General features: G+C 36.9%; 1 protein-coding gene across 1 annotated transcript in view; it reads right to left on the reverse strand.

Annotated features, from left to right (window-relative positions):
- The window catches only part of RBMS1 (RNA binding motif single stranded interacting protein 1), a 219,945-nt gene continuing 208,101 nt past the window's right edge, over window positions 1-11,844 (reverse strand). Inside the window, exons 8-15 of the mRNA XM_017869142.1 lie at window positions 10,512-10,561; window positions 10,286-10,379; window positions 7,756-7,803; window positions 6,809-6,859; window positions 4,024-4,134; window positions 2,781-2,861; window positions 1,109-1,193; window positions 1-295 (exon numbers count right to left, since the gene is read on the reverse strand). Coding sequence (XP_017724631.1) covers window positions 1,116-1,193; window positions 2,781-2,861; window positions 4,024-4,134; window positions 6,809-6,859; window positions 7,756-7,803; window positions 10,286-10,379; window positions 10,512-10,561 — 513 coding nt within the window. The 3' untranslated portion in view covers window positions 1-295; window positions 1,109-1,115. The remainder of the gene's footprint in view (window positions 296-1,108; window positions 1,194-2,780; window positions 2,862-4,023; window positions 4,135-6,808; window positions 6,860-7,755; window positions 7,804-10,285; window positions 10,380-10,511; window positions 10,562-11,844) is intronic.

Below are 11,844 nucleotides of genomic sequence, written 5' to 3' on the forward strand. Positions count from 1 at the left end.
TTTTTTTTTTTTTTTGCATCATAACATTTGATAAAAATCTTTTGTTTTTGTTTTTTGTTTTTGTTTTTTTACTAAAATAAACCTGTTCGGGGGAACAGCTACTAGATGAATTTAAGGGTTTTATGCACCTTATAGAACTTATAGCAAAAATAGTTTTAGTTGATTTCATTATAAATAACGTTTTCAAGAACCTGTGCAAAACTGTCAATAATTTCCTAAAGCACAATTGATCAGAAAAATCCATGATTGTTCAGCCTTCACACCCTTCTTCATGTAAGAACACCTTTCTATACATCTGGAAGAGAAAAATAAAAGACAAATGCTTTTGTAGATTTGGTGTGATACACTACAGAGCTTTGTAATCTGTTTCTTGTTTTAAAGAGATACGTGTTTGAAAAAGACTATGCTCCTCACTGGTGGTAGACTGAAACATGCAAACTCTGGAACTGATGGTTACTTTCAATGCCTGTCACATCCAGGACTTGCAAAATACTTTATTTAATTTAGAGCCAAATTCATGTGGGTTTCTAAAGAGTGACTTTATGAAATCAAAAATACTATTATCACCAGGGCAATCCAGAAACCAGGGTATTCTAAGTTCTACACAGCTGTTTTATTACAGTCTGCATGGTAAAGTGAAAAGTTTTGAAATTTGTGGTTCAAGTGAGAGCTGGAAATACAATCTTTCAATCTAAGGATATTGACATTTATCTAAATTCATAATCAAGATGTTGCTAAACTTGTAATGCTAGATTAAGCAACATCTTATGCTATGGGTCCTCTGGTTTCTGAGTATTAAAGTAATATAGGATACTGTATTATAGGACAATTTTGGTACTTGGTGTTCTCTGATGTTACAGATTTTTATTTTTTTCTTTTTAGTGGGGAGAGTAGTTATACATTTGGCTTTAGTATAAAGCATTCTTTTTAGACAAAATGATTAATCTTAAATTCATAAAATCACTCATTGTAATATTTCAACAAGACTGGATGCCTGGGCCATCATTAAAGCAGCATGATAAAATCTGAGTTATCTCAATCACCATTTTGATTTAAAAAAAAGCCCCATAGCTTGAGCCCCCCAGTTACAGAGACCCTTCCCTCATACCTCACAGTTACTTATTGGGTTGAAAGGTATATGGAGAATGGTCATTAGATGTCTCCACAGCCACCTGCTGTTGACCACTTGCCTCCTACAACAAACAAAGCAGAATGGATGAGACACGTTAGTGAAAAAACCTCAGTTCTGCTACTTAGGTCTGACTGAATCCAACAGTCCCTTAAAACCAGTTACTCTTTAAAGTAAATTTCTTCACGTCATGCAGAGCTTTCAAGGTTCATCATTTCCCTAAGCAGCTGGCATGTCTAACAGACCCAAAGCACCTCCCATCCAAATGTTTATGACTTTCCTATTTTTATCAAGCTACAGTGTATCAAACAAATCTCTTACCCTTTTATCCCCTGGGGACAGATGTGATTTGGAATTCAGTATTTTCAGATTTTATAATCTGAAATGTGGTATGCATATGCTGTATATCATATAATGCCTCCAGTAGGGTCTAGGGCAGCACCTCATAAGCAAACATAGTAATAGTTCTACACTGGAAGCCATGAATGAAGCAGCACAGTTAAGTGGGATCAAGATTTTGTCTCATCTCAGTTCAAGTTGGGTTTTGTGATAGGTCAGGTTTTATGCTAAAGTAGTTAGAAAGATAATTTTTATTTTCAGATTTCTTTTTGAGTTTCAGACTGAAGATAAGGAATTGTAGGCTCTGGTAATTGTGGTTGTCAGTAACTGCACAAACAGAAGTAAAATACTACTACCACCACCTCCAACAACTACTGCTACTATACTACTACTGCTACTACTGCTACTACTATCACCACTACCACCACCACCACCTCCACCAACAGGCCAGAGTCCTACGATCCTTTCCTGGAACTGGAACCTTTGGGATCTGCCTAATGGGCAAGATCAACTCGATTGATACATTTCCTTGAAATTTTAAGGATATTTAGCAGGAAAATGCTACGTTTTTCTCTTTAACCGTAATTTAAATGCTAGACTTCTTTCTTCCATATCAGTATCTTCCATAACAAGAACAGTTATCTAGCCATACTAACAGCCTCTGTAAAAACAGGTATGGTTTCTTCTTCATCCCTGGAGCAGTTTCAAAACAGCTTTCTCTTTTCCACTAAGTATCTTAACTACAACTGATTTCTTTTCATCATTATTAATTATCATGGATATGATCTTTAGTACTGGGACTGCAAACTCCAGATTTATCTTAATTTGTCTGTAGTATCGTTTTATAAGAGACAAGACAGAACCTCCGATGCGTATGAAAGACACTATAAGCTTAGAAAATATTTCTGGGAGTCTTAGAGGTGTGGCCTGGATGTTGTTACCCTAATTTGTCATGATCATAGCTCACTGCAGTCGCAAACTCCAAGGCTCAAGGTTTCTTTCTGCCTCATACTCCTGAGTAGCTGGGACTACAGGTCCATGCCACCATGTCTGGCCAATTTTAAAACAATTTTATTTTTTGTAGAGATGGGATCTCGCTGTGTTGCCCAGGCTGGTCTCTAACTCCTGACCACAAGCAATCCTCCCTCCTCAGCCTTCCAAAATGTTGGACTTACAGGCATGATCTACCACATCTGGCTAAACGCAATTCTTTATCCAAATATTTGAAAATCTGGTAGATTTTTCTGAGTTTAATTTACCCATTTCTGAAACTACTTATAGCCAGAATGGTCACTGGATGGTCTCTACCAACCTCAACAGGAACCGCTGTCGTCTGCATGTGTGCATACTGTGGCAAGTAGGCTCCTTGCATAGCTGATGTTGCAGGCATGTACTAGAAAGAAGAATGAGATCAGAATAGGCAATGGTAAACTGAAAAATCTGGAGTACTTACGGGAATTATGAGATGGATATAATGTATTTGGAAATCTCAAAGAAGAAATTTAAATGGGCTACCTCAAAGCTTAAATAGTGCATATAAATATGTCATATGGAAGGCAAACTGTTTTCTACTTTTTGAATCTGCTAAACTAAAAATCCCACGTTTCTTTGGATTTGCTAATAAAGTGAAGATAAAAAAGTTTATCATGGGGGAAGATAAAAAAGTTTGTCACTCTCAAGAATTCAGTATCATTAATGTGTGATTTTAGAAGATCTCTCCTCAAAGGACCTCATTATTTTCTAGTAGCCCCCTAAACTAGTACCTAGTATTGTTTCTACAGGTGGAGCCCATCCACAGGGGTAAATGACTTATTAGACCTCTAACAGGTCACTGCATTAGGCAGCAGAGCCCGGCTTTTCTGACACTGACCATCATTCTTTCCCAAAGGCAGGAGAAATTTCTAGTCAATCTCATTGGATATGTGTGGCCCTGGCTTAGCCTTCACAAGAAATGGCTGCGGGGTTTGAATACATGAGGGGAAAACGCACCACCCTTTGTTCTTTTACGCCACTACAGGATACAGGCTAAATTAAAATCCTTTAGCCATCTTACCAGCAAAATGCTAAGCATCAAACCTGGAAGCTGATCTGGTGCCAGCTCAACCTCATTACCCAAAGGAGTCCCCTGGACTTTGGTGAAATATTTCAATATTAAGATCATGATTCAATGCTCCCAAACTCCATAAAAGAAGAAATAAGCGAGAAATAATTTCCTCCTTTTACCATCTTTTGTTACTTTGTCTTTTGCTTCATGACACTGCCACAGGGACAGTGGTACTAGTTACATAAATGACAATAGTCATAAAAGGCTAGATGTGGCCAGGTGTGGGTGCTATATTCTTGTAAAGGAGAGATACCCAGAGAATAGACTTTCAGTTCATCAATTAATCAAGAAATAGCTGAGTATTTACTTTATGGAAGGTTATGTGGAGGGAAGAGAGGAGATTAGACATAATCTGTTATCATAGAGCCTGTCATTTGATAGGGAAGATACAGGCCGCATTAATTTACCCTCCTCTGTTTACAGAGACACATGATATTAATTTGCCACCTACTGTTCCGGTGCTGCCTAGTGACAGATGACTCATCTGCTGGGCCAGAGGGCTGATCATCGATGCGGGCTGTAGTGACATGGTGTGCTCCATTGAGGGAGTTAACACGGCACCCTGGGGAGTTGGACACAAGAGTAAAATTAGACAAACTGAGGCAAGAGTCAAGATCCTGTAATTACCTTTTGCAAAGGAAATACCTTGGTTTGTTTAAGAATGTGAAGCAAAAACAACCTCCCTCAATCTTGCAAATGGCATCATAAACAGTTTCCTAAAAATCTTCTAAATTGCTCTTCCTGAGAGTTTTGTAAGAGCATTAGGGGAAATGATATTTTGGCATTCACTTCACAACAATCCCTGTATTAAAGCCACTGGTCCCTCCTTTCCCTCCCTTTCCCTTCACTTCCTGTAAGTGGAAGCAAGCTAGTCCAGCAGGAGGAGCTATCATAGGAAAAACAAACTGATTATCACTGCCTGCCTAGGGTTACAAAATGCTTTCTTAAAAAAAAAAATACTGGAAAAAAAAGGCAGTTGATGTTTTCTCCAGTCACAAAACAATGTATTATATTTAATAAGATCAGTACAGTATTTTGTTTAACAATGTTCTATCCAGATAATCGTTTGGTTCAATATCAGGTTGTTAGGATTGAGAGCACATTTCTTCATTCACTCAGTGTTTCTCAGAACTTTAACTTACATTTTGGTGCCTGTGAGGGAAGACAATTAAGATATGAATAATAATCTAAGTCCAGATTCTTTTATTTCATTTGAAAAAATGTTGGTCATTAAAATCACATTAAATATATTCAAGAAAATAGGAGGAAAAAAAATCGCTTCTAACTCAGCCAGTCTAATACAACCACTGTTAGCAATGTCAGGGTACTACTGCCAGATCCTAGCCTCTGTGTGTTTCTGTACAGGTTCAATCAGAGCGCATCAACAATTTCATATCCTAGGTTTGTGCTCTTAACTTAGCATTCTATTCTAACCATTAACCTAGCTTATGGAAAAACTATCATTATTATCATTTTTTAATGGTTACATTGATTGTATAAACCAAAATTTAATGAACTCTTTATTTTTGGACTTTTGCAATCACCTCATTATCTGAGTATTCTGACATGCTCTGTAACTACTAACATATGTTTTGGTATCACTGTACCTGGCATCCCTTAAATACAACTGTTATTTATTGATAATTAGATAGACAATCTAGGACACAGTTAGGTGTACAGGCACTTTAATTCTGGTTTAAATCAGGCAGTTTAAAGCTGGGTGGGGAAAGGTAATGAATCCTCAGATAGCAACCTTCTGCGTATATTCCTAACGTCTCCTCAAAGATGTTAAGCTCAGATACGTGCAGTCTTTTTCTCAAATGTTGCCAAAAAGAAAAAAGATATAGATGTGGGTCAGAGATAATGTTTGTCCTTAATACATTCTGTTAGAATTTTTTTTTTTTTAACATGCATCATCAAAAAGCATGTGGTAACACGGAAATGACTCAGAAGCCTAGAAGATGGTGGAGGAGCTTCCTGCTCTTTTTTCTCATTCATTGGCACCATCTGTAATAGGAAGTCCTCAAATTCAAAGTAGGTTGATTTCCAAGGATTCCAAAATAGGGTAGCATGGAGTATCAGGGACATAGATTGCTATGGGCATGTGTGGATCAGTGCATGTATATTACGTATATTATGTACACATGTACATAATAAGTGTGGGTTTGAAGATGTGTCTATGTATGTGCACATGTATAGATCTATATGTATGTGCATATATAACACAAAACATATACATATATCAGAAAGCGCCTCTCCTATGTCATCACCTAAACATGCTTTATCTGCTTCTTAAAGGTCATCTCAGCAATTTCTCATTCAGAACCTGTTATCCCTGGATTGCTATTTCATACACATGGTCTTACGTTGCAGTATCCACTTTAAAAGGTATCCCAAGACAAATTGCTGTCTGAACATAAGGCCAAGAATAGAGTTCTTCTTCTAAGCAACCAAATCTGTTTTTATTTTACACATATTGTGAACCATATTGCTTACCAGGATTCCAATTTTGCATCAGTTACTAGAAAGCTTAGAGCCAAATTTGTGATTTTCTCATGTGAACATGCAGGTAACTGTGTTGGACATCCTTAGCCTTATTGTAACTTTGTTCTCCATATGTATTTTTCAATTTTCAAACCCTTCTTCCACAAACTAGATATTCCACAAACTAGATCTTATATGTCTTTGAAAAACACATGAAATACACTATATAATAAGGTAAAGTATAACTCACTCAATAAAAAAAGGGACATATATGAATGCTCACGTGATTAAGAAATCACATTTGTTATTTACCAAATAATGTCCTACCACTTTAGTATTTATAATCTCCATAGAAAGGCTAAGTAACACTGATGAAAATCTTATCTTGGTTTTGAACTTTGTATCTGCATTAAACAGAATGTAACAAATGAGAGCAGTTTTATCCCAAGTACTATTAAAAATGTAGCCCCTCAATTGAGTGAGCTCTAAAGAGCTGGTATGAATAAGAAAATGGTGCCCTGCCTCAAATATGATATATTTTAAGTTCTTATAGAAAATTTAACTTAATATCTTCTACCAAGTTATTTTATGACAAGGATGAGAAGAAGTTTTATAATGAATTTGTACACTCTCGTATTCCATGTTTAAAATTTCCCAAATCCTATACCACCCTTGGCAAATGGTTTTAACCCAGAGAGAATATACACATAACTTACTTGTAAAATACAAAGTCATTAAGATGAAAAACTTACAGGGTGCTGTAGAATATATGGTTGAGGTTGCATCCAAGAAGGACTTTGCACCTAGAAAAGGGAGGATTTTGAAAGAAATATTGATTTTCATTGTAAAGCTTACCTATTTCTTTAGAACTCTTTTAATCATGTTAAAAAGCTACAGAAAGAAAACAAGGAAACAATACTATCAATGATTAAAAAGATTAAGGCAGTTAGAATTCTTGGCAAACTGGTCACTCTGAATAGGATTAAATGATTATTTAGAAACAATTTCTATTTGCCCACTCAAGAAGTAATTGTTGAGTATCAGGCAACAAAGAGAAAAGGCGAAAAGACATGGGCCCCACCCCAAGAAATTTACTATTTATGCAAGGGAGATAAACACAGAAACAACTCAAATAAAGAGTGAAAAGTGTTAACAATCAAGGTATGAACTAGGTGCTTTAGAATTACACATGAATGACGATTAATTCCAGCACATCTTATTAGAAGTTAACCCTTAAAGTATGTGCTTATTTAATACAAATAACAAAATTCAATTTCTCTTTGGTACCTAGGACATTAGTTTTAGAAATCTTGTATTGTGGTCAACAATTTCTAGTTAGTGCAGAAAATAAAAATCTGAAATTCATATTAAGGAAATTAAACTTCAGAACTAGATTTTGACATCTACAGTCAAATGGGCATCCACACAGTAGACCCTCTGAATTGAGAAATAAAGATGTGAGAGTCAGGTTTTGTGGCAGGAAAGAAACCATGTGTAGTCTGCCACTCAAAAGAAAAACGTATCAGCCCATTTCTTGATGCCCAGAGCTTTCCAGAGTCTATGTAATTTTATAGTAAGTTTCAGTTTCCAATTCTTAACAACAAAACCCTCCTGCATTTTATCCCCTATTGTTAACTTCAGAGGTTCAACAGAGAGGATATGGGGAAGAGTCATGGGGGAAGAATGTATTGTGATTTACCTTGATAGCAGAGCCCCGATACTTGTTTTCTCTGGTTTCCTTTGCCACCTAAGGCAGACCAAAGTTAAGTGCTTCTGCCTTGTTAACATTTCAGTTATCTGGACTGTAGCCTTTCCCCATTGGGGTTGGTGGTTTCTTGCAGCTGCCAATTTCTCAAATCCAATTGCATAAGCTTATGGTGGTTTAGTGGAGAAAGGCCCACTCCAACACGAGTGCAGGGCCCTCACTGGATATATGATGGGAAGGCAAACAACTCCCTATAGACCCTAATTTGGGCCAGATGCCCCCATTTTTTATATGCTTCAGTGGTCTTAATAATCTAATAGCTTATAGCATTACATGATTAAGGAGGTATGACATCTAATTTTCTTTCTTAAGCAGCAAATCAGCTGCTGTCAATTTCTATTCCTCAATTTTCTAATTATAAAATGGGAATAATAATGTTTTGTAAACTCTTTACTATTGGTTCTTAACCTCTTTAGGGTCATGGAGCCCTCTGAAAACCTAATTAGGGAAATAGAACATTTTTCCCCACTTAATTGCACATACACAAGCAACATTTTGCAAACAACTTAAGGAGTCACAGACGACTTAAAGCTCATCCACTGACCCTACTAGGCCCTGAATTTATGGAGTTAAAAATCAGTCTTAGAGGCTATGGCACTGAGTGTCAGGCAATACAATGAAATTCCTATGTATCTTAGAGAAATGCAGAATGCCCAGGAGAGGAAATAAGGCCTTTGAAATATGTTGTTTCCAGTTAGCTATATCAAATCTATTACTGACACTGATCTCCTAATTTTTATTGTACAAAATGGTTCTGTGGCCAAAATGCACACTGGTTTTATATTAAAGAGGGAAAAAGAGGTGTTGGAGAAATGTGTTAATAGCTGTAGTATCTATAGCAACATAAATTCAAATTAATACTTATAATCTTTCATTTGCCTAAGAATAACTTACACTTGCCCCTATTTTTAGTAACATATAAATGACAGAGGTTTCCAAGTTCAGACAGTTAAGAAAGACTACCTTTTCATGCCAGGCACAGGAACTGTTTATTAGGGAAGTGCACTAGAGCAAATCTCACGGAGTCTTATACAGTCAAGGAAAGGATAGGAATCCTAAATCCAAAACAACTAAAGCAGCATTAAATTAGTCAATACTACACCCAGCAGAATGAAGCATCAGAATAAGTAACATAATAATCCAGAGAGAATAAAGAAAAGAAAATGAGTGATAACTCAGGGAAAGGAGGCTGTAAGAGCTTAGAAGCTTAGGAGACTGTGAATGATAATGTCAACCTTCAGTTTTAGTGCATGATAATGTCAACCTTCAGTTTTAGTGCACCTAATTACTTCCATTATTCAAAACCATTTTTATGTTTTTAGACAGAATTAGTTACATGACATTGCTTATTTTGGCCAATTCATTATTTAAAAGTATAACTAATATACCCTTATTATCAGCCACCTAATCCTGCATATTAATAATAATCACAGCTAACATTAACTGAGTGATAATGATATGCGAGGTCCTCGGCTGGGCTCTTTATACAGTCTCATTTGGTTTTTATAATTCTCTCAAGACTATGAGATAGGAACTATTATTATCCCCATTTTAAAGATGAGGAAACTGAGGCTTATAGAAGTTAAAATAACACAACTATTAGATTACATATTGTAGTTCCCTAACCCCAGAAATTAGGACTACAATATCTAATTGTTTAAAATCAATAATACACAAAATTTAGTCACACAGGACCCCGACGGTCAACAAAAGGAAACTCTGTTCCCACATGTCTGCAACTGAACTCCATTATAAGGTTCCTTCCTATCTTGGGCCCAGGCAGTAACCCTGTTAGAGGTTTTCTGACACAGGAGGAGAAATGCATGGCTTCATGGCAGACAGGAGCTACCTTTGCATTCAAATCAAATCAAATCTTGAAATACAAGGCACTTCAAGAGTTTTTGTTTCTAAGTTGGGAATTTCTTTTAAGGTAAAGCCTCCCATGCAATAACCTAAACAGGAAGTCCCATTTTTGCTTTTATATTTTTGCCTCAAATGTCAGCTGCATTGCTCACTTAATGCTACCTACTAGAGACACATCTTTGTGTATTACCATGTTTACTTGTTCTTTTATCAGTTCCTGCTGATGAATAACAAAAGCAAGGGTACACACCTACTTTGTATTACATCTAATGGCAATTATCTTAAGTTTCCATTTTTGGGAAACATGGTGTCCAAAAGCAGGGCTCCTTGGTGAAGGAAGTGTTTGGGTTCATTCCAATTCCAAAATGCTATGATTCCAAGGACTGACCACTGACAACCATTTTCCTTTGCTTTACATTCTCCTATACATAATAAATCATCCTGCCAAATACAAAGCAGCTCATACTAAATTGGGTATCCAAGCTGCATAATATTTGACTCAAATTTCATAAATGCTCAAAATTTTAAGACACATAAAAATGTAGCAGAGATTCATGGTCCACAAGTGGTTATACTGCTGACGAATCCTAAAGGTACAAACCTGGTAGGCAGATACAGGAGATGCAATATAGGGTGTAATAGAAGTTTGAGTGATCATTCGGTTTGTAGCAATACTGTATGGTGAAGGATAAAATCTAGAACAAACACAAAAGCCTTTATTAAGTAATCCTTTAAATAGAATAATTCATGGAACAAATGTCTAATATTTTCCACCTTCACATTTTCATTTTCCCTCAAGCCATTATGGATTTATCTTAATGACATACCCGTTCTGTATAGCAGCTGTGGTTGGGTCGTAAGTAAGTGTCATTCCAGCCTATGGGAAAGAGAAAGAAATATGAACACTCATCTAGAAAGGCATGAATTAAAAATTCTATTTCTAGCCAGGTGTGGTGGTGTGCACCTGTAGTCTCAGCTGCTGGGGATGCTGAGGTGGGAAGATCCCTTGAAGCCCAGGAGTTCGAGGCTGTAGTTAGCTATGATTACATCACTGCACTCCAGCCTGGGCAACAGAAGGAGACCCCTGTCTCTTAAAAGAAGTGGGGGGTGGAATTTGTACTTAAGAGTCTAATAGCATTTGTTAAAATCGGGAGTTTCTGTTAGTCAAAATAACTATAAATATGATAATTAATCTCTGGACCCGCACTGTCCCATATGATGGTCATGAGCCACATGCAGCTATTTAAAACTATATGAAAAATCGATCTCTCTAGCATACTAGCTACGTTTCAAGTGCTCAGAGAGCCACCTGTGGCTGGTGGCTGTTATTGGACAGTGGAGATTCTAGAACATTTTCCCTAGACATTCTTGGATCAATATATTATTGTTTTTAAAATAATAATTCATGGAAAGTCAATAGATGGAAATGGAAGTCCAACATTTTATTAGGAAATTGAGAGTTTTAATTAAAAAAGAAAACTATTCAAAAGAGAGGTTAAAAAAACCTCAACTCAATGATAAATGTACTATTTATATATACATATTCATAGTATTATTTAGGATAACTTCTAAATATTATAAATATAAACCCCTCTAAGAAACCATGACGTAAGAAACCCCTCTAAAAAACCATGCCAGCCTGGGCAACATAGTTAGATCCTATCTCTAAAAAAAAATTTAAAAAATTAGGCTGAGCACGGTGGCTTACACCTGTAATCCCAGCACTTTGGGAGGCCAAGGTGGGCGGATCACGAGGCCAGGAGACCGAGACCATCCTGACTAAAATGGTGAAACCCCGTCTCTACCAAAAATACAAAAAATTAGCCAGGCGTGGTGGGAGGTGCCTGTAGTCCCAGCTACTCGGGAGGCTGAGGCAGGAGAATGGCGTGAACCCAGGAGGCGGAGCTTGCAGTGAGCCAAGACCGTGCCACTGCAATCCAGCCTTGGTGACAGAGCAAGACTCCGTCTCAAAAAAAAAAAAAAATTAAAAAATTAGCCAGGAGTGGTGGCATATCCCTGTGGTCCCACCTACCCAGGAGGCTGAGGTGGGAGGACTGCTTGAGCACAGGAGTTTGAGGTTGCAGTGAGCTATGACCACACCATTGGACTCCAGCCTGAGCAATGGAGACCATCTTTCTTCCTTTTTTTTTTTTTTTTTTT

The sequence above is a fragment of the Rhinopithecus bieti genome, unplaced genomic scaffold (assembly GCF_001698545.2).
Source record: "Rhinopithecus bieti isolate Rb0 unplaced genomic scaffold, ASM169854v2 scaffold_4600, whole genome shotgun sequence".
Classification (NCBI taxonomy): domain Eukaryota; kingdom Metazoa; phylum Chordata; class Mammalia; order Primates; family Cercopithecidae; genus Rhinopithecus; species Rhinopithecus bieti.